This window comes from Symphalangus syndactylus, chromosome 8, assembly GCF_028878055.3.
Source record: "Symphalangus syndactylus isolate Jambi chromosome 8, NHGRI_mSymSyn1-v2.1_pri, whole genome shotgun sequence".
NCBI lineage: Eukaryota > Metazoa > Chordata > Mammalia > Primates > Hylobatidae > Symphalangus > Symphalangus syndactylus.
The window spans coordinates 39,163,799-39,188,862 of NC_072430.2; the positions used below are offsets into that span (position 1 = coordinate 39,163,799).

The 25,064-nt window shown below is 43.8% G+C and overlaps 1 protein-coding gene and 1 pseudogene across 1 annotated transcript in view; one reads left to right on the forward strand and one right to left on the reverse strand.

Moving 5' to 3' along the window:
• Window positions 1-10: 10 nt before the first annotated feature.
• Window positions 11-25,064, forward strand: part of ALKBH1 (alkB homolog 1, histone H2A dioxygenase) — a 37,348-nt gene continuing 12,294 nt past the window's right edge. Inside the window, exons 1-3 of the mRNA XM_055288647.2 lie at window positions 11-234; window positions 3,540-3,648; window positions 13,678-13,840. Coding sequence (XP_055144622.1) covers window positions 52-234; window positions 3,540-3,648; window positions 13,678-13,840 — 455 coding nt within the window. The 5' untranslated portion in view covers window positions 11-51. The remainder of the gene's footprint in view (window positions 235-3,539; window positions 3,649-13,677; window positions 13,841-25,064) is intronic.
• On the reverse strand, window positions 6,706-13,546 carry LOC129487307 (zinc finger MYND domain-containing protein 19-like; annotated as a pseudogene).

The window sequence follows — 25,064 nt, forward strand, 5'->3', positions numbered from 1 at the left end:
GATCCGGAACACAGAGAATCTGCTTCCGTATCAGAGGGTACAGGCCGCGAGATGCGGAAGATGGCAGCGGCCGTGGGCTCTGTGGCGACTTTGGCGACTGAGCCCAGGGAGGACGCCTTTCGGAAACTTTTCCGCTTCTACCGTCAGAGTCGGCCCGGGACCGCAGACCTGGAAGGGGTCATCGACTTCTCGGAGGCCCACGCAGCCCGTGGGACGGGTCCTGGTGCCCAAAAGGTACAGAGAGGAGTCGCTTTGCCCCGCGTCTTGGAGGGACTTCGTGTCTTCTTCGCCTCTTTTCACCTCCAGACCGATTGTTATTGAACGATTCCTGCCCTCCTTTGGCGGCAAGAGTCGAACTCCCCACTAACCGTCACACTAGCAATAAAGCGTTGAGATGCCCGTTTCTTTAGGCGGCCATTCTTGGCGGGGGGGCTCAGTCAAAAGAGCCTGGGAATCCATGTTTATTTCTTACTGTAACTGTCTCCTCACATTTCTGTTTCGGTTTTTGTAAAACCCCATAGAACGTCTTCGTAGACGGTAGGGTAGACTTCTGCAGCTTGAAAAAACCATTCCCGAGGAATCCCAGAACTGACAGGGATCTGGCGCTGTTAAGCCGCTGTGCGTAAAACTCCTGTCTTCTCCTCCGGGCCTTTTAGAAGGAGGTCATTGAAGGATTCTGAGAATCCCTCCGTGTTGAAAATAAATGGCAAACAAGTATATATGGAATACAGGCACCGTTTTTTCTCTCTACGTTTCCCCATGGAGATTAAGAAGGGGAACACAGGCCGGGAGCGGTGGCTCAAGCCTGTAATCCCAGCACTTTGGAGGCCGAGGCGGGTGGATCGCTTGAACCCAGGGGTTCGAGACCAGCCTGGGAAACATGGCAAGACCCCCGTCTCCGCCAAAAATACAAAAAAATTAGCCAGTCTTATAACCTACTCTCAAGTAAATAGATAAAAAAAAAAAAAATTTAAGGGAACATAATAGGCAAGAGGGAAAACGGGGAACCAAAACCGTAGTCCAATTTACATTTTCTTTCTTTACAATCCACTTTAACGTTGAGGATATGCAGCCCCTTAATTTGCTCTCGGTGTTGTCCACAGATGTCTAGATGAGGCATTCTTTCCAAGCTTCCTAACAGCTCTAATAAAATTGGGATGCTACAGTATTAAGTGTTAATGATTGCATACCTGAGCTCAGCTTTTCAGCACCTTCATTTGTTAGGAAAAAAAGTGGTCTTAGAGTTGTCAAAATACAGAAAGACCACAACCCAAGAATAATACACTTTTTCTCTCCGGAGCCCTTCAGACTCTCATTCAGCTCCTTTTACCTACATGTTACCATAATATATACATGCTTTTTAGAATGTCAGCCATCAGGGAATGAGCCATTATGTGTCTAGTACGGGACCTAAAACAGTACTGAGTAAGTACAGTATGTGTTGAGTACATGAAAGCTTGGGTGTTTAGTTCCCCAGCTCAAAGCAGATTAAAGCAGTAATTAAGAGACGTTACTATTACAAGCCAGCTGATGAGACTAGTGGGGAAAGTGGTTAACAGTCTGGCAAGGGAGGAAGCAGAAAACCTTTTATAAAAGCTCAGTGGTGTGGTTCAGTTTAGCATATGATAGAATAGGTCCACTAACATCACCTCCGAGAGTGTGTTGAATTATAGTGCAGTATTAAGTATGTAGCCTATTTAAGAAATCATGACAAAATGCTTAAAAGTGTTTTACCAGCGCCTAGGTACCTGGAAAACTCAGCTGATAGTACTCTCAGAGGGTTTCAGATAGCCCTTTTATTATAGAGACTGGTTATACATCAGCCAACTTTTGGTATTTTGTCCAGGAATCTCCACACTTGGAGAAGTTGATAAGATAAAAGATCATTCTCTTTCAAAGAGAATGTTTCATATATATATATATGTATATATATGTGTGTGTATATATAATATATATACTTTTTTTTACTGAGACAGCGTCTCACTGTGTCACCCAGGCTGAAGTGCAGTGGCGTGATCTCGGCTCACTGCAACCTCCGTCTCCTAGGTTCAAATGATTCTTCTGCTTCAGCCTCCCAAGTAGCTGGGACTACAGGCACGTGCCACCATGCCTGGCTAATTTTTGTATTTTTTAGTAGAGACGGGGTTTTGCTATGTTGGCCAGTCTGGCCCCAAACTCCTGACCTCAGGTGATCTACCTGCCTTGGCCTCCCAAAGTGTTGGAATTACAGGCGTGAGCCACCGGTCGGCCTGTTTCATATATTTTAAGGCAAGGCAGACCCTAGGTTTATTCAGGGAAGAATAAAGGTTTTTTCCTTTAATGTTTTGACTTCAATGACTGCATAGTGGGTCTCTTAATCAATGTAATGAGCCATCCATTAGATACTCATATACAAAGAAAACTTCAGCCCCTGAAATACTAAATTCATTTGTAAGTAATTAATAGAAGCAGAAGTTGTAGCGTCACTTGGACATTTCATCTAGAAGAGGGCAAACAGGATTTTTTAGCTTTTACTTTTAGCAAACAGGATTCCCAGTGTCTCACTGAAACATTTTTTCTGTTTACAGCACTCTCTTTTCATTCTCTTTTTTTTTTTTTCTCGGATGGAGTCTTGCTCTGTTCCTAGGCTGGAGTACAGTGGCACAGTCTCAGCTCACTGCAACCTCCACCTCCTAGGTTGAAGCAATTCTGGTGCCCCAGCCTCTTGTAGCTGGGATTTCAGGCACCCGCCACCACACCCAACTAATTTTTGTATTTTTAGTAGAGACAGGGTTTAACCATGTTGGCCAGGTTGGTCTCAGACTCCTGACCTCGTGATCCGCCTGCCTCAGCCTCCCAGAGTGCTGGGATTACAGGCGTGAGCCACTGCAACTGGCCTTCTCTTTTCATTTTCTCACCCTGTCTAGCTTGGTGTTTCTTATAGCTCTGTTTAAATACCAACTCTATACAAGTGTCTCAAAAGCATTACTGTTAGCCCTAACTGAAGTAAATAGCTTTGTGACTCAAGATATTTCAGTACACCAAGCACCTTTCATGATTCAGCCCCATAAGAAGTTGCAAAGGTATGATGTCATAGGAAAAAGTAGTTTTGAAAGCCAAAATTAGCCTGCTTAAATTTCTTACTACCATTTTGCCTTAATTTTGGGTAACTCTTCTGTTACTGTATAGATGAGAAACTGAGGCTCTAAGACATTAAATGACTCATCTAAAATGCCCAGATCAAGTAAGCAGTACAACTAAGATTAACCCCAGACTTAATACTCCTTGCTTTGGCCAGGCACAGCGGCTTATACCTCTAATACCATTGCTTTGGGAGGCCAACACAGGAGGATCACTTGAGTTCAGGAGCTTGAAGCTGCAGTGAACTATGATCATGCCACTGCACTCTGGCCTGAGCAATAGAGCAAGGTTCTGTATCTTAAAAAAAACCAAGAATCCTAGCTTTGCCTCATACAAAAAATGTCTTTGGAGGTTTGAGGTTCCCAGGGTTGACCTGCAGAATAGATTTAGTCCTTTAACTTCTGTTTCCTTCCTGCCAGGTGATCAAATCTCGGCTAAATATGTCTTCTGTCAGTGAGCACAATGCATATAGAGCAGGTCTTCAGCCCGTCAGCAAGTGGCAAGCCTATGGACTCAAAGGCTATCCTGGTGAGTGTAACTGACCTCAGAAAAGGCAATATCACTCAATCATTTATGTGTTCATGTCTTCAAAGAAGGTACTGTAAGCAAGTAAATAGACAAAGGATACACATAATAAACAGATAAATGTTTCATTTCCAAACCCATTCTAGACTGTACCTTGTCTAAGACGTCCGTTTTCAAAGGATAGAACAGGAGTCAGCAGTGCCTGCAAATGTGGCTGAAAGTGGCATGACCATTGCAAAAATAAGGACATTGCCTCTGGGCTCCCTGCCACAACTCTGAACATCTGATTTGGCAGAAGTGCTGTGAAGAATAATTTATCATTATCATTGTAATAAATGTCATATAATAGTTATGAATAATTCATAATTGTCCCTCTAGTCACATTCTCAAATGGCATAACAACTTAAAACTTGTTGCTATCAAGGCTGAACATATTTAATAAAGAATTACAATTAATGACATCAAAAGTCCTTGCCAGGCACGGTGGCTCATGCCTGTAATCCCAGAACTTTGAGATGCCAAAGTGAGTGGATCACCTGAGGTCAGGAGATCAAGACCAGCCTGGCCAGCATGGTGAAATCCCGTCTCTACCAAAAATACAAAAATTAGCCAGGTGTGGTGGTGCATGCCTGTAATGCCAGCTACTTGGGAGGCTGAGACAGGAGAATCGCTTGAACCCAGGAGGCGGAGGTTTCAGTGAACCAAGATCGCACCATTGTACTCCAGCCTAGGCAATAAGAGGGAAACTCTGTCTCAAAAAAAAAAAAAAAGGCTGGACACAGTGGCTCACGCCTGTAATCCCAACGCTTTGGGAGGCCGAGGCGGGCAGATCACGAGGTCAGGAGATTGAGACCATCCTGGCTAACAAAGTGAAACCCCGTCTCTACTGAAAATACAAAAACAAAATTAGCCAGACATGGTGGCAGGCCCCTGTAGTCCCAGCTACTCGGCAGGCTGAGGCGGGAGAATGGCATGAACCCGGGAGGTAGAGATTGTTCAGCCGAGATTGTGCCACTGCACTCCAGCCTGGGCGACAGAGCAAGACTCCGTCTCCAAAAAAAAAGAAAGTCCTAATAGGGACCAGGCGAGGTGGCTCACGCTTGTAATCCCAACACTTTAGAAGGCCGAGATGGGAGGATCATTTGAGCCCAGGAATTTACGACCGGCGTGGGTAACATAGTAAGAGCCTGTCTCTACAAAACAAATTTTTTTTTTCCCCAGACAGTCTCACTCTGTCGCCCAGGCTGGAGTACAGTGGCACAGTCTCAGCTCACTGCAACCTCCACCTCCCAGGTTCGAGTGATTCTCCTGCCTCCCGAGTAGCTGAGACTACAGGTATACGCCACCACGCCCAGCTAATTTTTGTATTTTTTAGTAGAGACAGGGTTTCATGTTGGCCAAGCTGGTTTCGAACTCCTGACAAGTGATCCACCCGCCTCGGTCTCCCAAAGTGCTAGGATTACAGGCGTGAGACAACTTACATGGCCAAAAAAAATGTTTTTAATTAGCCAAGTGTGGTGGCATGCCTCTGTAGTCTCAGCTACTCAGGAGACTGAGGTAGGAGGATTGCTTGGGGAGCAGTGAGCCGAGATCATGCCACTGCACTCCAGCCTGGGTGACAAAATGAGACTTGTCTCAAGCAATTCTAATAGATTTGTCTGCAATTTTTAATTTAGTAATGTTGGGTAGCTGGTTTTACAGAGAATGAAATTAAAATAATGAAGAATAGGTAATGTTGTTAACCTTTTTTCTAGGCTCCTGGGGCCATTGTAAAAGTTAACATTGCACTTGTGATTTCAAATATGGGTTAAAAGTAAGAGAAATCTAGCCGGGCGCGGTGGCTCACGCTTTGTAATCCCAGCACTTTGGGAGGCCAAGGCGGGCGGATCACGAGGTCAGGAGATCGAGACCACGGTGAAACCCCGTGTCTACTAAAAAAATACAAAAAACAGCCGGGCGTGGTGGTGGGCGCCTGTAGTCCCAGCTATTCGGAGAGGCTGAGGCAGGAGAATGGCGTGAACCCGGGACGCGGAGCTTGCAGTGAGCCGAGATTGCACCACTGCACTCCAGCCTGGGCGACAGAGCAAGACTCCATCTCAAAAAAAAAAAAAGTAAGAGAAATCTTTAAAAAGAAATGTTAGTTTTCATTGTGCCAGTGGCCGGGACTCTATGGTACAGCTCTTAGTACATTATGACCACTGAAATACTTGTTAATAGCATGGGAAGATATAACAGCCTGGCTCCTCTTGAGTTTGGGTAAATGTAGAGCATGCATCACCAATAGTCTTGTTCTTGGAGGCCGCTCTTCACCTTTCAGCTCTAGCGCTTATTTTTATTTATTTATTTTTTTTTTTTTGAGACAGAGTCTTGCTCTGTCGCCTAGGCTGGGGTGCAGTGGTGTGATCTCGGCTCACTGCAGCCTCTGCCTCCCAGGTTCAAGCAATTCTCCTGTCTCAGCCTTCCAAGTAGCTGGGACTGCAGGCGCCCGCCACCACGCCCAGCTAACTTTTTTGTGTTTTTAGTAGAGATGGGGTTTCACCATGTTGGTCAGGCTGGTCTTGAACTCCTGACCTCAGGTGATCCACCTGCCTTGACCTCCCAGAGTGCTGGGATTACAGGTGTGAGCCACAACGCCCGGCCTCTAGTACCTATTTTTAAGGCCATGATTCTCTGTTGCTCTAGGCTTTCTCCCCTTAACAGATTGTTCATGCCATAGACTTAACCCCACTTGAGTTTTAAATTGTCTAAACTGCTGTACTTGCTTTCTGAGGCTTTCTAGGATTTATTGCTTAATTAAGCCACATCTTTTGGGTGGGTGTCTCATTATATCCTTGGAGAGTTTATTCTGTCTCTCCTGCCATTATAAGCTGTGTTTATTTTATTTATTTATTTATTTATTTATTTATTTATTTATTTTTTACTTACTTTCCCCTATAAGCTGTATTTAATAGAAATATAATGTCCAAAAAACAGGAGAGAACAGTCTCTTCTTACTCTGAGTTGATCAAAAGGATTGTGTTTACTTCTGGATCTGACTTAATCCGAAGGAAGCTGAGTGTACTACAACCTGTCCTCACACTTGTGCGAGGACACATCCTCTTGAACAAGAGGATAATAGGCCTGGAAACCAGAAACAGAATCTAGGGAAGAAAAGACTTATGGGGGAACATGACAGCATTAAACATTGAAAAATTGTCCTGCACAAGAAGTGGTGGGAAGCAGTGCACACCAGTGGTTAAGGCATAGGTTCTGGTGCCAGGTTACCTGGGTTCATATCCTGGCTTTGCCGTCTACTAACTGTAAGACTTTGGGCAAGTTTTTAAATTCTCTTGCCCTCAGTTTCATCATATGTAAAATGTATATAAAAATAGTACCTACTTCATAAGGTTCTTATGAGGATTAAATGTTAATGTATATGTTAACTGCTTAGGTCAGTGCATTTATCAAGCACTTAAAAATGATTTGGGGTTGCCGGGCGCGGTGGCTCACGCTTGTAATCCCAGCACTTTGGGAGGCCGAGGCGGGCGGATCACGAGGTCAGGAGATCGAGACCATGGTGAAACCCCGTCTCTACTAAAAATACAAAAAATTAGCCGGGCGTGGTGGCGGGCGCCTGTAGTCCCAGCTACTTGGAGAGGCTGAGGCAGGAGAATGGCGTGAACCCGGGAGGCGGAGCTTGCAGTGAGCCGAGATTGCGCGACTGCACTCCAGCCTGGGCGACAGAGTGAGACTCCGTCTCAAAAAAAAAAAAAAAAAAAAAATGATTTGGGGTTGCTCTAGGTGTCAGAACCCAAGACCAATGACTGAGAATTATAGAGAGGCAGTTTTTTTTTTTTTTAATCTGGAAAACATGTAGATGCAAGATAGGCAGATTTTGGTTTTGTTTGTTTTCTTGAGACAGGGTCTCATTCTGTCACCCGGTGGGGTGCAGTAGCACAGTCACGCTTCACTGCAGCCTTGACCTCTCAGACTTAAACGTTCCTCCCACCTCAGCCTGCCTAGTAGCTGGGACCATTGGCTTGCAACACCATGCCCAGCTGATTTTTTTTTTTTTAAATTTTTTGTAGAGATAGGGGTCTCACTATGTTGCTCAGGCTAGTCCAGAACTCCTGGACTCAAGTGATCCCCCTGCCTCGGCCTCCCAGAGTGCTGGGATTACAGACCTGAACCACTGTGCCTGACTAGGAGGCAGACAACAACAGTTGTCTGAAATGGACTGCCTAAAGAGATACTAAATTTCCTGTCACCATTCAAGCTTGGACTAAACCAGAAGTATTATTCCTTTAGTCTAATATGTTTGGGAATGTTATAATATTCTTTATTTCATGAAATTGTGATGATAGCAGATGGTAGGTTGTGGGGGGGTTTCCTAACTTTTTCCATAATATTGACGATCCTATCATTCTCCCAAACTATTTGGAAAATTTTACTGATAAATGAAACATAAAATCCAAATGTATTTTGGAGCTACTTTAGAAGACATATGAAAAATCAGATTACTGGTAAAAATCTTGGTGTGTATGAAGTTTCCTTGATGCCAAAAGCTCACTGACTTTGGTCATTAGGTTTAGTTTGGAGTGTATGCTATTGATGATATTAAATGGTGGAACAGGATTAATCAACTGCAATGAGGAACCTGTCCACATTGAATATCTCTAAGCTGTCTAGTTTTTTTCTATATCTGCAAGAATGTAGACATAGAATTTTAAGTGCTTTTAGTAAGATTTAGTACAGTAGAGGAATCTTCAGGTTATTTCCTATGTATTTCTACAATGGCATAACCACCTTTCAGCTGAACCACATGTGGTTTTAAATCTCTTTGAAATTCTGATAGTGGACCATTGATGATATTGTTCAGTATTTATTTATTTTTTATTTTTATTTATATATTTTTTTTGAGATGGAGTCTTGCTTGTCGCCCAGGCTGGAGTGCAGTGGCGTGATCTCGGCTCACTGCAAGCTCCGCCTCCCGGGTTCACACCATTCTCCTGCCTCAGCCTCCCGAGTAGCTGGGACTACAGGCGCCCACCATCACGCCCAGCTAATTTTTTGTATTTTTTAGTAGAGACGGGGTTTCATTGTGTTAGCCAGGATGGTCTTGATCTCCTGACCTCATGATCCGCCCTCCTCGGCCTCCCAAAGTGCTGGGATTACAGGCGTGAGCCACTGCCCCCGGCCAGAACCTGATATTTATAATGCAAAAAGCATAGGTTTGTTGCTTGTGTGGGCTTACTGGTTTTGCTTGTTCCATGTCCACAAACCCAACTTTGTTTGTCGTATCCCAGATTGTTTGTTTGTCTCATCCCAAATGTGTGCTAGCCTTGTGATAGACCAGGAGAGGGGGATGAATCAGTGAAGCCATGTTACCCCTCTGAACTTCTGTTCTCTTATCTGCAAAACTGGATTAATAACTTCCTCATAGAGTTACTGAAGATTAATGAGCTAGCATAAGGTTGCTGGCACAGTGTCTGAAACTTGTAGGCATCTAGTTATTTTTAGCAGCTACTATAATTAATGACTTAGGAATAAACTTATTTATTGTTAATTGCTGTTATTAAACTTTATCGCTATTCCATTAATTTAGGTCTAAATTATATGCCAAAGAGAGGAGAGGAAGAGTAGTTAAGTAATAACAAAGTTGTTTCTGTTTTAGGCTCTCAGCTCAGTGTCTTTACTGTCTGCTTTCCATAGTAATTCTCCCTAAGGGTATTTCCATAAAATGTGTCGTTATTGCTAATAGTCTCCACCAGGAGTTGGCAAACTGCAGTTTTATTGTAAATACATTTTATTGGAATACAGCCACACCTTTTTGTTTACTTACTATGTATGGCTACAGTGACAGAATTGAGTGCTAAAGAGACCGAATAAGGGCAAGCGCGGTGGCTCAGGCCTGTAATCCCAGCACTTTGGGAGGCCGAGGCGGGCAGATCACTTGAGGCCAGGAGTTCAAGACCAGCCTGGCCAACATGGCGAAATGCCATCTCTACTAAAAAATAAAAATAGAAAATAAATTAAAATACAATAATTAGCCAGACGTGGTAGTCCAAGCCTGTAATCTCATCTACTCAGGAGGCTGAGGCGGAAGAATCACTTGAACCTGGGAGGTGGAGGTGGCAGTGAGCCAAGATTGTGCCTGGGTGACAGAGCAAGACTCCGTCTCAAAAAAATAAAAAATAAAGAGACCAAATAACTGTCAAAGCCTAAAGTCTTTACTATCTAGTTCTTGACAGAAAACATTTGCTGACCTCTGGTCTAGACTAGATCTGGAGTTCAACCAGGAACTGAAGACCTTCAAATTATCGCCAGCATTTAATTCAGAAATCCTTAAGCTTTAGTCTGTTCATCTGTTTTTAAAATCCTTTTGCAAGGGGAACATTACACTAATATATGATGCTTGGCTTTTATATCATTGCTTAGATTCCTTCTTGTTCCTCAGGACCTGTCCAGCCATGCTCACTTTTGTTGAGATGACCTTGCTATTTATCTTATTGGGAAAACTGAGTCCTTCAGGCACAAACCTTTTGAGCCTTCAATGACCGCCACACTTATAAGCAAATGTTCTGATTTCCACCATCCAGTCATAGAGGAGGAGTTCCTTTAGTTCAAAGCCAGTCTCTCTACCCTCTTGATCCATGTCACCTTCTTAAACCTCTTCCAGCTTTCAAGACCTTGCTCTATTTCTTTCCTCTCTTCTGTTTCCAACTGGCTCTTCCCTGTTGGCTCTTTCTTCACAATCTGTAAGCATACTTAGGTCTTGCCAGTCCTTAAAAACCAAAAACTACCCTCTTAACTCTTTATTTTTCTATGACTATGCCTAAGTTTTTATTTTCTTTCATAGCTGGTCTTACAAAAAGGAGTTTAACTTGTCTTTATTGCCCCCTCTCCAGACAAGGTTTTTTATCTCTTTAATTCTTTTTTTTTCTTCTGAGGCAGTCTGTTGTTGTCACCCAGGCTGGAGTACAGTGGTGCAGTCTTGGCTCACTGCAACCTGTGCCTCCTGGGTTCAAGCAGTCCTCCCACCTTAGCCTCCCAAGTAGCTGGGACTACCTGTGTATGCCACCACGCCTGGCTAATTTTTATATTTTTTGTAGAGACAGGGTTTCACCATGCTGCCCAGGCTGGTCTGGAACTCCTGAGCTCAAGTTATCTGCCTGCGCCTTTCAAGTGCTAGGATTACAGGCATCAGCCAAGCCACCATGCCCGGCTTCTAATTCTTTTTATTTTTTTATTACAACAAATGATTTTATTTGTAATTTCTACCCCTCTCAGTGCCTCCTCCCAAAAAACCTGCACGTGTATTTACAAGCCTATTAACATATAAATAATGAGAAACATCCTGACCAGAGTCTCCCAGTTGTCTTTGCTGGAGATTAAGACTGGAGGGGACGCTATCTTCATACAGACTTCCAGTGACATCGAGAGTCTCTTGGTGGCTGTTCTGGGCCCACAGCTGGCTTTTTCAGCACCTCCAGGTTCAACCACGAGTCTGTCTGCTGTGCCCAAGGTAGAGCCCAGGGACTGCGAGCATGTGCAGCTCCATTGCCCGTCATTGCTCCAGCTGAGCTCATGCTGGAAGGGGTGCTTCCTCTCCTGACAGTGCTTCATGGTGGCCAGCCCGCTCCTGCTGGCACTCAGAGCCTCAGTACCGGGCCACCTGGCAGCACCCACAGATGTTGAACTCCTGGAGCTACTTCTCAATCACTGTGCAGGAAGGGTAATGCTACTATAGTAAGTGTAAGAATTCAACTCTTCCACCACATCTCCATTGGTGTTATAGTCCAGGTCACAGTTAGGACAGGTCACTGCTCTTCTTTGGGGTCCATGGGAAGCTGCTGAATTGCAAGCCAGTACAAGCTTTGCTCCCTCTTCTGGACGTCTCTTTGGCTTTGGGCCACCAGCCCCACAGCACCAGCTACAGGTTGTCCAGGCAATTGTCCTCAGTCAGGGCATTGAGATGTGCCACCTGGAACCCAGGGGTCATGCCTCTTCTGTGCTCCCACAGCAACTCATGAAGGAGTCTTCCCAATCCTCTTCCTCAGTGCTTGTCAAAAGCATACCTGAATATCTTAGTACCATTTCCATCTGCATCTACTTCCATTTGGACCTCAGAGGGATATCTCTCCACCAGCAGGATATCTTTGCTCATCTATCAGTGTATTTGGTCTTTATCTGACTGCATACTGCCTCTACTACTCTTGTCCTACCAGAAGCTACAGCCACTGGTGACAGACAGGAACAGAGCTCTCATGAGGGTAAGGTCCCTGGCTAGTACAGCTACACAGGTGGCTCCCTCGCAGCCCCTAAGCTGAGCCATATGATGTCCAATTTGAAGTCAGTCGTGGCCAGGCCTGTGCTCTCAGCCAGCAGTGCCACTCCCATGGGAGACAGGGGTGCTGGGGCAAGGCCAGGGCTAGGGTCAGGCCAGGCAGGCCCCAGGTAGGACAAGACCAGGCCCAGCTCACCTTGTGCATGCCAGACCTGCCATGCACTGACCTCTAATTCTTAAGAAAGTGCCTAGTACAGACCAGCCTGGCCAACATGGTGAAACCCCGTCTCTACTGAAAATAAAAAAAATTAGCTGGGTACAGTCGCAGGCACCTGTAATCACAGCTACTTGGGAGACTGAGGCAGGAGAATCACTTGAACCCGGGAGGCGGAGGTTGCAGAGAACCGAGATCACACCACTGTTCTCCAGCCTGGGTGACAGGGTGAGAGAGACCCCCATCTCAAAAAAAGAAAGAAAGAAAGTGTCTGGCACACATTGCGTGTTTGATGAATGAATAAATCTTTACCATGCATAGGATTCCAGTTAAATATTATTGTTTATCTTTTGTTTTTGAGGCAGAGTCTGGCTCTGTCGCCCAAGCTGGAGTGCAGTGACGTGATCTTGGCTCACTACAACCTCCACCTCCTGGGTTCAAGTGATTCTCCTGCCTCAGCCTCCCGAGTAGCCGGGATTACAGGTGCCTGCCACCACGCCCGACTAATTTTTGTATTTTAGTACAGACAGTTTCATAATGTTGGCGAGGCTGGTCTCAAACTCCTGACCTCATGTGATCCGCCCACCTCGGCCTCCCAAAGTGCTGGGATTATAGGCGAGAGCCACCGCACCCGGCCTATTATTAATCTTTTACAGAGAAAAATGAGGTTATGTTGCTGTCAAGGTCACAAAGATCTTTAACACGCATGCTGTAGTTGTTTACAAACACTGAGATAATACAGAGACACTAACTGCAGGAATTTGCAAACACTGAGATATTACAGAGACAGTAACTGCAGGAAGCAACTGTCACCCCTACAGCTGAGAGGAAGAACAAAAGAGCTTGGGATTACTACATTGAGAAGCTTGGAAAAGGGACTGCATGGAACTGGGGCTTAGACTTCTGAGGAGAGGACATAATGAGGCTGATTCTAGTGATGTGAAAAAACTACATTAGAACCAGCTTCCACCCTCCAGTCTTCCATTAGTGACCCTTATAGGCACAGGTTAGCAGACAGCCAGCTGGCAAATAAGAAATGTAGTTGGCAGGGTCTCAGCCCCATATTATGAAGCTAAGTATAGAAGAGTGGATTTGAAACTGAGAGAAAATAGACCAATAATCAGCACGCCATTCATTAGATGATGACTTTCAAATCTATGTTTTAGCTAAAATTCATTATAAGATTTCGTGTAATCATGCCTATAATAAATGAAATAGGGAGGTAAAGAAGTCTTGGATGACTCTTAAGTGTCAAGACCTGATAAAAATTAGAGGTGTACTTTTACCACTTCCAATTCTAAAGTTTGCTTTGGGATAACACAGTTATTGTGGAATATTTATTTCTCTTGAGAATACCCAGAAAGCCAGACACATTTGCATAGTGGTAGATGTCTAATGTTCATCAAAACCTACCTGTTCATTAACTTGAAGTGTGACCAAAAAAATATGGGGAGTAAATAACGAAATAGTGAGTATAAAGATGTCAAAATTATTTGGATAACTGATGGAGAATTTCCCCCTCTTCTTTTTTTCCCACCCATCTTTTGTATAGGGTTTATTTTTATCCCAAACCCCTTCCTCCCAGGTTACCAGTGGCACTGGGTGAAACAGTGCCTTAAGTTATATTCCCAGAAACCTAATGTATGTAACCTGGACAAACACATGTCTAAAGAAGCGACCCAAGATCTGTGGGAACAGAGCAAAGAGTTCCTGAGGTAAGTCTTGTCAATCAGAATGAAGTGTTAATACTCAGATCATCACAGGTCTTTGAAGGAACTGTTCTGTAACAATGCAGTAAAAGTGACTGGCTGGGTTTTTTTTTCCCCTCATTGTTTCCAAGCAAAAACAGCACAATTGTATTCTTTCCCCAGGAACATTTGGACAGATGCTTTGACAGTTATAGTAAATTGAGATCCATTTTAAAGACTTGCTTATCATAGCTTAGATAATTGAGTTCATCCTCATTAATCATCACATGATCCATTTCCATTAGCTTCAGCCATTTTTTTGTACTTAAAGTGAGTTCCTTTGAAGGCTTGTGGTATCCTAGGAAAGGTAACATCAAAAGCTCTTTGCTTCTACCCTCCTAGATGGATTCAGTGGTACTAGCCGTTTTATGATAGGTCAGTTGTTCCTCATGAGAAGAACTAATATTTTCACCTTCATGCTTCAACATTCATTCATTCATTCCACAAATATTTAATGAGGGTCAGTAGTGTGTCAGGCACAATGCTAGGCATTGGACACAGAAAAATAAAGGCACTCTCCCTGCATTCAGCAGTGCATAGTCTCTGGCAAGAATGCATTACCTGTGGGAATAATTACTGTAGAGCTCAGAAAGTGTTATGATGGGGTTTAGAAAAATACTGTGGGAGCATAGAGGAGGAAATAATTATTCCAGGCAGAGTAGAAGTGCGAACGAAGAAAAAATGATTTTTTGTTTGTTTTTTGTTTTTTGAGACAGAGTCTCACTCTGTCACCCAGGCTGGAGTGCAGTGGCGTGATCTCAGCTCACTGCAACCTCTGCCTCCTGGATTAAAATGATTCTCCTGCCTCATCTCCTGAGTAGCTGGGATTACAGGCATCCGCCACCATGCCCCACCAATTTTTGTATTTTTAGTAGAGATGGGGTTTCGCCATGTTGGCCAGGCTGGTCTCCTGACCTCAAGTGATCCCCCCACCTCGGACCCCCAAAGTGCTGAGACTACAGGTGTGAGCCACCAAGCCCAGCCTGAAAAAATGATTTTTTGATTGGGTTATCCTCCTTTCACTGTCCATTTGAACTAATCTTCAAAAATGAGTAGGGGTTTACCAGTCAGAAAAGTAAAAAGTCTACTGAGTAGAGAAAGCAGCCTGAGCAAAGATACAATATTTAAGACAGAATAAATCATCCTGCGAGACAAGAGCGTAGGATGTGTACTTTCTTATGTTTATTAAATAGATACCTATTGAGTTTCTGCTATGTGTCAGACACTGTGCTTTAGTGTTAGAGATTCAAAGGCAGATAAAAAACAGTTCCTGTCTTCAAGAAATTTGTACTTTAGTTATGTTCAAAAACATATAGGCAGATAATTAGATACAATTTGGGTCTGGGCTTGGTGGCTCATGCCTGTAATCTCAACACTTTGGGAGACCAAGGTGAGAAGAACACTTGAGGCCTGGAGTTACCAGCCTGGGCAACATAGCAAGACCCCATCTCTATGGAAAAAAAAATTTTTTTTTGGGACAGAGTTTTGCTCTTGTCACCCAGGCTGGAGTGCAATGGCATGATCTTGGCTCACTGCAACCTCCACCTCCCGGGTTGAAGCAATTCTCCTGCTTCAGCTTCCAGAGTAGCTGGGATTACAGGCATGCGCCACCACACCCGGCTAATTTTGTATTTTTAGTAGAGGTAGGTGTTTCTCCATGTTGGTCAGGCTGGTCTCGAACTCCCGACCTCAGGTGATGTGCCTACCTCGGCCTCCCAAAGTGCTGGGATTACAGGTGTAAGGCACTGTGCCCGCCCCCCAAAAAAATTTTTTTAATTAGCTGGGCATAGTGGTGTGTGCCTGTAGTCCTAGCTACTCGGCAGGCTGAGGAGAGACTGTCTCTAAAAATAAATAAGTAAATACAATTTGGTAGATGTAGGGATAGACATTATAAGATGTAATGGGAATGGTCACTTAAGTAGCTAGGTTGGAGGTAGATTATAGAAAATGCTTCCTGGAAGCCATGAGTAGGCAGAATTGGTGAAACATGAAAGAGGAGAGGTGGATTTGGGGCAGATAGTAAAGGGTTTAGTGATGTAGAGCAGGGGGGTCCCCAACCACAGGGCCGCAGACCTAGACAGCCGAGCATTACCACCTGAGCTTCGCCCCCTGTCAGATCAGCGGCAGCATTAGATTTTCATAGGAGCGCAAACCCTGTTGTGAACTGTACCTGCAAGGGATCTAGGTTGCGCACTCCTTATTGAGAATCTAATGCCTGATGATCTGAGGTGGAACAGTTTCATCCCCAAACCACCCCCCATCCCCACTCCATCCATGGACAAACTCTTTTCCATGAAACTGGTCCCCAGTGCCAAAAAGGCTGGGAACCACTAATGTAGAGCACCAGTTCTGGAGTCAGACTGACTGTGTTCAGATCCCAGCTCCACCACTTAATAGCTGTGTAACCTTGAGCAAGTTCCTTCGCCTTTCTGTGTCTCATAACAGTTCTTTCCTTATTGAATAGTATGAGAATTAAACAAGATAATATGTGAGAAGTCCTTCAAAGTGCCTGTTAAAACCATTTTACCAACTTTGTGTCCTGTTTGGTGTTACGTGGCCTTAATGTCAGTTTTCGGAAACTGTCATGCCGATTCTAACAGAGTAAAGAGAAGATTTTCTTAAGGGGAAAGGAGAAGTAAAATTCATTGGTTTTTCTTTAAACCTTGGTCTATAGGTTATGGTATCGACAGGAGCAGTGAGGAAAACCCTGTCCATAAGCTTTTAGTAGTGTCTTCACAACTGAGAGTAAGGGAAAGGAAGATCGTGGTTGAGTAAAATTAGTCCAAGAGAACCTACTGCTATTAAACCAGCCTGTGTTTTCAAGTAATTTTTTTTCCTTCTGATATATGACTCTGCAGAAATCCCAGCTGTCTTTTAAGATAGCTCAGATGAATCTCTGTAATAAATCATCCTGTAAACAATGGTGAGATACCCTTGTTTTTGTCTAATAAATTAGCAAAAATAAAAAATTTGATGGTCATGCCATATGTTGTCAAGGGTTGGAAGAAATTGATGTGCTCAGACATTGTACTGGCAGCATTGAAAATCGATTAAGGCCAAGTTTTCATTGTGTCACTATGTGATACGTGCTTCAGTTTCCTCATGTGAGAAATGAAGGTATTGGGCTGGATAAGCCATTCAGGGTAATTGAATCATGGGCAGTCAGGGTCATGTGGACAGTACATGGCAGCTCTCCCAACTTTGCCAGAGTCTCTCAGGACAGGAGAGAGTTTGTTCAAAACAATTCCCCTGGAGATTTTGATTAGGTATCATAACATCCTCTGACATTGAGAACCATTGAAGTAAAGGACCTCTAAGATCCTTTTGGTTTTAATTTTCTAGAATTCTATGGTCAGGGAAGAAAAAACTTTAAATAGGAAATGAAGAAGAAATACTTGAACTTAAGCAAAAGCAAAAATTATTTTAAAAAAATACTTGAACTTAAGGACTGTTCAAAAAATTAGAGTACCTCAGTTCTGTTTTTTTTTCAAAGTGAATGGCATAGCTAGAGATTGTTGTAAAAGTGTACAAGAGTTATGTGCAGGCCGGGCATGGTGGCTCACGCCTGTAATCCCAGCACTTCGGGAGGCCGAGTTGGGCAGATCACCTGAGGTCAGGAGTTTGAGACCAGCCTGACCAACATGGTGAAACCCCGTCTCTACTAAAAATACAAAATTAGCCAGGCATGGTGGCACATGCCTATAATCCCAGCTACTCAGAAGGCAGAGGCCAGAGAATCACTTGAACCCGGGAGGCGGAGGTTCCGGTGAACCGAGATCACGCCATTGCACTCCAGCCTGGGCAACAAGAGTGAAACTCCCTCTCAAAAAAAAAAAAAGTTATGTGTAAACATCTTCATTGTGACATTGTTTGTAACAGAAAAAAAAAATGCAGGCCGGGCGTGGTGGCTCACGCTTGTAATCCCAGCACTTTGGGAGGCCGAGGCAGGCGGATCACGAGGTCAGGAGATCGAGACCACGGTGAAACCCCGTCTCTACTAAAAATACAAAAAAAATTAGCCGGGCGTGGTGGTGGGCGCCTGTAGTCCCAGCTACTCGGAGAGGCTGAGGCAGGAGAATGGCGTGAACCCAGGAGGCGGAGCTTGCAGTGAGCTGAGATTGTGCCACTGCACTCCAGCCTGGGCGACAGAGCGAGACTCCGTCTCAAAAAAAAAAATGCGAAACAGCCTAGGAGTTCATCAACAGGAGACCAGATAAATCTAACATGGCATATCCCAGACACAGAATGCAGCCGCTATTCAAGGATTAAAATAAACATTAAATGCAACCCTCTAGTAGTATATATCCCAGACTTCAAGGCAGAATAAATTCAGTCATTTCTCACCGTCTCCATCACAACTGCCTTGGTCTAAGCTGCCATCATTTCTTATCTAGAGCACTGCAGTAGCCTCCTAACCAGCCTCCCTTCGTAGCACAAACTCAGGTGTGTTTCCAAGGGCCCACCTTGATTAACAGTGACACTTTTATCACTCAGGAAATTTCAAGGGTTTAGAAGCTCCCTACCAGGAGCCAGGGACAAAGACCAGTCAAATTATTTGTTACATAACATCATCACATTTAGAAAAAATCCAGAATTCTTAACCATGGCTGTAAGGCCGAGATGACCTGGCCCGCAGCTACCTCTCTACTCTCATTTCCTACCATTCCTACCTCTTTTCGTTTTCATTTGTTCTTTTCTGCCACATTGACCTCCAGTGCTATCCTTAAACACATTAGGCATGCTCAAGATTTTTTTGTTTTGTACAGGCTGTTATAGCTAGGAAGCTCTTCCCTTAGGTCAACAATGTCTTGCTTCTTTGAAGTCTTTGTTCTAATATCATCTTAGAAGAAAGTCTTCCCTTATCATTCAGTCAACAAGAATCTCCTACTTCCCCTTATTCTTTATCTTCTTGCTTTGGTTTGTTTGTTTATTGCCACTTTTTTTTAAAGATGGCGTCTTGCTATGTTGCCCAGGCTGCCTTGACCTTCTGGGCTCAAGCAGTTCTCCCACCTCAGCCTCCTGAATAGCCGGAACTACAATTTTCTGTCTATTTTTTGTTTTCTAAATTTTTTTGCTTGATTTTTTTTTTAATTAAGTGCAACATAGTTGCCAAATAACAACTTAGCTTTATTCTGTAAATTAGCTTATGAAATACTCTTATCTATTTTTATGTATATGAACGCTTTTTTCCACTGTTACCCTCATTGTGAAAGCAGAATTAATCCTCTCCTCTGTCTACTTCTTTAAGACTGTTTATAATGCTAGTATAGCATTTATTCTAGTGAATTGAGTCATCTATCCCTGTCTCCTTCCATTGCCTTCCTCTCCCATCTTGAAAATTTTGTAGCCTTGATTCTTACCACAGTTCTTTGTATATATTAGAAGGTGCTCAGTAAATATTATTTCAATTAAATTCATATTCCCTCTTTATTAGTCCAATAAGAACAGTGCTAAATTTGAGAAGGATCATTTAGAGACTATATAGCTTTTCTTCTTATTTTCACTAATTTATTAAATAATGTACATTTGTGTCTTAGAAAATATGTGATGCTAGGATAGCTGTGAAGAAGAATAAAAGCCAGTGAGGGAGGGACTGTTAAAGGAGGAACCCAGGTACTTAAATAAGGAATTTACAATACCAAAGCATGTATACTTGAATAGAAGTTGCAAGGTGCTTTGGGGGCACAATATAGGAAATGGCTGGGAGAAAGACTTCCCAGAAGAAGTGAGTGTAAACTGTATGAAAAAACAAATTGGAAAAATCTGCTAGGCTGAGAGTGGAGTAGAGCATTTCAGTAGAGAAAACTGTATAGTCGGAGGCACGGCCATGAAAAACGTGAGAATAGCATACCTTGTGGGAAATGATTGGAGATGAGACTAGAAAGGTTAGTTAGAGCCAGAATATAAATGGCTCTACATGCCATCTAAGAGTGTGGACTTTGTCCTATTAACAGTGGGTATTTATCAGGATTAATAACAGATTTTTCACTTCAGAAAAATAACTCTGTGGTAGTGGAGGAAATTGACTGAAAATGCAGTGGTTGCAAAAAGCACAATTAAGAATTTAGTTCAGGCCAGGTGTGGTGGCTCACACCTATAATCCCAGCACTTTAGGAGGTTGAGGTGGGGTGGGGAGGGGGATCACCTGAGTTTGGGAGTTCAAGACCAGCCTGGCCAACATGGTGAAACCCCGTCTCTACTAAAAATACAAAAAATAGCCAGGCATGGTGGCAGCCCGCCTGTAATCCTAGCTACTAGGGAAGCTGAGGTGAGAGAATCGCCTGAACGTGGCAGAATCGCTTGAACCCGGCAGGTGGAGGTTGCAGTGAGTCAAGATCGCACCACTCTACTCCAGCCTGCATGACAGAATGAGACTCTGTCTCAAAAAAAAAAAAAGAAAAGAGAATTAGGCTGGGCGCGGTGGCTCACACCTGTAATCCCAGCACTCTAGGAGGCTGAGGTGGACGGATCACGAGGTCAAGAGATCAAGACTATCCTGGCCAACATGGTGAAACTCCGTCTCTACTAAAACTACAAAAATTATCCGGACATGGCAGCACGCACCTGTAGTCCTAGCTACTTGGGAGGCTGAGGCAGGAGAATCCCTTGAACCTGGGAGGAGAGGTTGCAGTGAGCTGAGATCACGCCACTGCACTCCAGCCTGGCCACAGAGCAAAAGCAGAGCAATCGAGACTCTGTCTCAAAAAAAAAGAAGAAGAATTTTTTATTTTATTTATTTATTTTTTGAGACGGAGTCTTGCTCTGTCACCCACGCTGGAGTGCAGTGGTGCAATCTCGGCTCACTGCAAGCTCTGCCTCCCAGGTTCACGCCATTCTCCTGCCTCAGCCTCCTGAGTAGCTGGGACTACAGGCGCCCGCCACCACGCCCAGCTAATTTTTTGTATTTTTAGTAGAGACGGGGTTTCACTGTGTTAGCCAGGATGGTCTCGATCTCCTGACCTCCTGATCCGCCCGCCCCTGCCTCCAAAAGTGCTGGGATTACAGGCATGAGCCACCACACCTGGCCAAAAAAAAAGAATTTAGTTTAATCCATGCAAAAGATGATAAAGGCCTCAAAAAGATGTTGTCTACAGAGCTTATTTACCAAGCAATTATAAAAAGTGAGAGAAAAGAAAGTTAACAATTATCTACAGATTTTTACATGGCAGTGAGGGTAATACTGAGGCTTGTAATGGAAATAAGTATTGAAAGAAGAGAAGAATGAGCAGAGACTATCCTTAGTATAGTTGGGGCCATACTGTTTTTGAAATGCCTGTAGGGTATCCAGGTGGAGATGTCCAGCATGATTTTGGAAATACAGAACTGAGCTTAGGAGTAACGTAAGGGTGAGAGGGACGCGGAGAGAAGGAAATGAGATGAGGGAGTTACACGTAAAGGCCATAGTGAAGTGTTGAAAATAGATGTGATTTTCTTTCTTCTTTTCTTTTCACTTTTCTTTCTCGTCTATAGAAAAGAAGGCTGTTGGCCCCAGAAAGCATCAGCACAGGGTGAAGAAAATAGAGCAGGAAAAGACATCAAGCAGCCAGAAGGATATGAGGAAAAACAGAAGAAATGCTGTTAGAGGCTAAGACAGGAAAATATTCCAAGAGAAGGGCCAGCCATGTCAAATAGGTCTAGGATTTGACAATTAATTGGTGTCATGAAAACTAAGAAACTAGATTCAGTAGTGGCGTAAACAAAAGTCAGATTATGGTGAGGGGAGAGAGTGAGAAAGGCAAATGTTGAATTTTTTAAAAGTTTAATTATAAAGGGAAGGAAAGATGGGTAGAAGGAGGTGAGGTATAAGCAGGGTAGCTTGCATAAGTGACAGAGAAAATGTTTTTGTTGTTTATTCTTAAGTATGTAGGAGTATTAAACATGTTTGAAGGCCAAGAGGAAAAAACAAGTTCAGAAGAGGACTTGAAAGTATGAGAAGAAACATTCTTTTAATGGAGAAAGGCCTCAGAGGCTGTGTCAGGGAAATAGGACATAGTATAGGTAGAGAATTAGCTTTGGAAGAAAGAAGTAGGACCACTTCTGAAACCAGGAGGATCAGGTGAAAATTTAGAGAAGTTTAGTGGTGTCGGGGAGGAAAGTTGAAATTATTCACTGGATCATTTGAGCAGGCTTCTGTTTTCTCACTGACATAGAAGGAAATGAGAACAAAACTAAGGACTTAAGATGAATGGTAAAGGTTTAGAACAGAAGACGGTTAGATAAGACTGAATATTTGCAAGATAGCAAAAGGATGTTAGCAGTTAAGGTGGCATTGGATGTCCATTTGCAGCGAGTGACTGGGAGTGTCAAGTTGAGAAGGGAGAGAAAACTGGAAGCACTCAAACACTGAAAGAATGGGGTGGCCGGGCGCAGTGGCTTTACGCCTGTAATCCCAGCACTTTGGGAGGCGAAGGCGGGTGGATCACAAGGTCAAGAAATCGAGACCATCCTGGCCAACGTGGTGAAACCTTGTCTCTACTAAAAATATAAAAAGTAACTGGGCGTGGCGGCACACATTTGTAGTCCCAGCTACTTGGGAAGCTGAGGCAGGAGAATCACTTGAACCCAGGAAGTGGAGGTTGCAGTGAGCCGAAATCACGCCACTGCACTCCAGCCTGGCGACAAAACGAGACTCTGTCTCAAAAAAGAAAAAAACGATTAGGCCGGGCGCGGTGGCTCACGCTTGTAATCCCAGCACTTTGGGAGGCCGAGGCGGGCGGATCACAAGGTCAGGAGATCGAGACCACGGTGAAACCCCGTCTCTACTAAAAATACAAAAAAATTAGCCAGGCGTGGTGGCGGGCGCCTGTAGTCCCAGCTACTCGGAGAGGCTGAGGCAGGAGAATGGCGTGAACCCGGGAGGCGGAGCTTGCAGTGAGCCGAGATTGCGCCACTGCACTCCAGCCTGGGCGACAGAGCGAGACTCCGTCTCAAAAAAAAGAAAAAAATGATTGCTAAGAGAAATGCCAAGGCTTACCTAAGGCACTTACCCATGACAGAAACCAAGCAAACTGCTGTATGAGCACATTCACCAGGGGAGAAGGTGGCCAGCCCACCCATAAATCATCCTTCTGCTAGTGCGTAGAGAAGGCAGCAGGGAGCATAGCATGTTTCTTTTTTAGTGAGACCTAATAATTAGGGTCATGTTTGCTTGAACACATTCTCTTGGATAATTGGATAAAGATGTATTAGGTGCCAACATATTTCATGCATTCTTCAAGGTGAGAGTTGTATTGGTACTGATCCTTCTTGACCTCCTTTTGGACAAGTCAGGTTTAAAAAGAGAACAACCCACCCCGTTCAGTGATTCTCTCAGTATTTTATGCTTAAAAATGATCCGGAAGCATGTTAAATGGTTTTGGCCTTACTATTCACAGTGTTCAAGAACAAATCTTGTAATTTTTGTTACCCAGGAGGCCCATGATTAACCAGAAGGGTCCTTAAATAGTACTAAGACAAGAAATGTTTAGTGCTGGCCAGTCCTGCTCTCAATATATTGAAGGCAGATATTAAGAGTTGTTGCTACTTTCCTTTCCGAAAATACAAAGGCAAGAATTGAAATGAGGTTTTCAGAAGAGAATATAAAATGAGGGTCTAATGCACTTACATAGGTCTAATATGTTACAAAAAATATGTATGTCATTGCCCCCAAAATGGCATAGACACTCAAAGATCACAACTTTCCTTGCAGTAAGCAAGTTTTTAAGCTATGCTTTTTTTTCCTTTTTGTTATGAGGACTGAACTTAATGCTTTTCAAAGTAAGACTCGACTCTGGCTTGTTTAACATCCCTGGACCAGTCATCCTCTATAATATAACGCAAAAACTCAAAGCCTTTTTTTTTTTTTTCCCCCTGAGACAGGTTCTCACTCTATTGCCCAGGCTGGAGTGCAGTGGCACAATCTTGGCCTACTACAACCTTCTCCTCCCAGGCTCCCGCCTCAGCCTCCCGAGTAGCTGGGACTACAGGCGTGCACCACCATGCTTGGCTACTTTTTTGTATTTTTAGTAGAGACGAGGTTTCACCATGTTGCCTAGGCTGGTCTCCAACTTCTGAGCTCAGGCAGTCCGCCCACCTTGACCTCCCAAAGTGCTAGGATTACAAGCTTGAGCCACCACGCCCAGCTCCAAGCCTTTCTTTTAATCCTACAGTTAGAGTGCTTTTTTTTTTTTTTTTTTAAAGACAGAGTCTCACTCTGTCACCCAGGCTGGAGTGCAGTGGCATGATCTTGGCCCACTGCAGCCTCCTGGGTTCAAGCGATTCTCATACCTCAGCTTCCTGAGTAGCTGGGATTACAGGCACCCACCACCATGCCTGGCTAGTTTTTGGTTTTTTAATAGAGACAGGGTTTCACCATGTTGGCCAGGCTGGTCTTGAACTCCTAACCTTAAGTGATCCGCCCACCTCAGCCTCCCAAAGTGCTGGGATTGCAGGCGTGAGCCACTGCTCCCAGTGAGAGATGTTATTTTGGCTTCTTAGAAAAGGAACTAAATTAGAAAAGGTATATTACAGGATGATTCTATTCATGCTGTCACTATAATTTCGATAGTTTTTATTGTTAATAACGTAAACCTGTGTGTATAGTAATGTATCCTCTGTTCTTAAATATTAGACTAAATCTTTTGGTGGAAAAGCAGTTTGTTGCGGCCATATCAAATGTCTAAAGTACTGTCACCTTTTGAATTATTTCCAAAGCTGCATTATTGTTACATTTATTGTTTCAGATCAGTCTGACATTGATATAATAGTATGGATTCTTCATAAAATGAGGCTGGGCACGGTGGCTCATGTCTGTAATACTGATACTTTGGGAGGCCAACGCAGAAGGATTGATTGAAGCTAGAAGTTCAAGACCCACCTGGGCAACATAGAGAGACCCCGTCTCTACAAAAAAATTAAAAATTAGCCAGGCATGGTAGCACACATCTGTAGTTCTAGCTACTCAAGAGGCTGAGTGTGGGGAGGATTGCTTGAGCCTGCAGCAAGCTATGACTGTTAGGAGGCTGAGGCAGGTGGATCACCTGAGGTCCAGAATTCGAAACCAGCCTGGCCAACATGGTGAAACCCTATCTCTACTAAAAATACAAAATTAGCCGGGCGTGGTGGTGCATGCCTGTAATCCCAGCTCCTTGGGAGGCTGAGGCAGGAGAATCACATGAACCTGGGAGGTGGAGGTTGCAGTGAGCCAAGACCA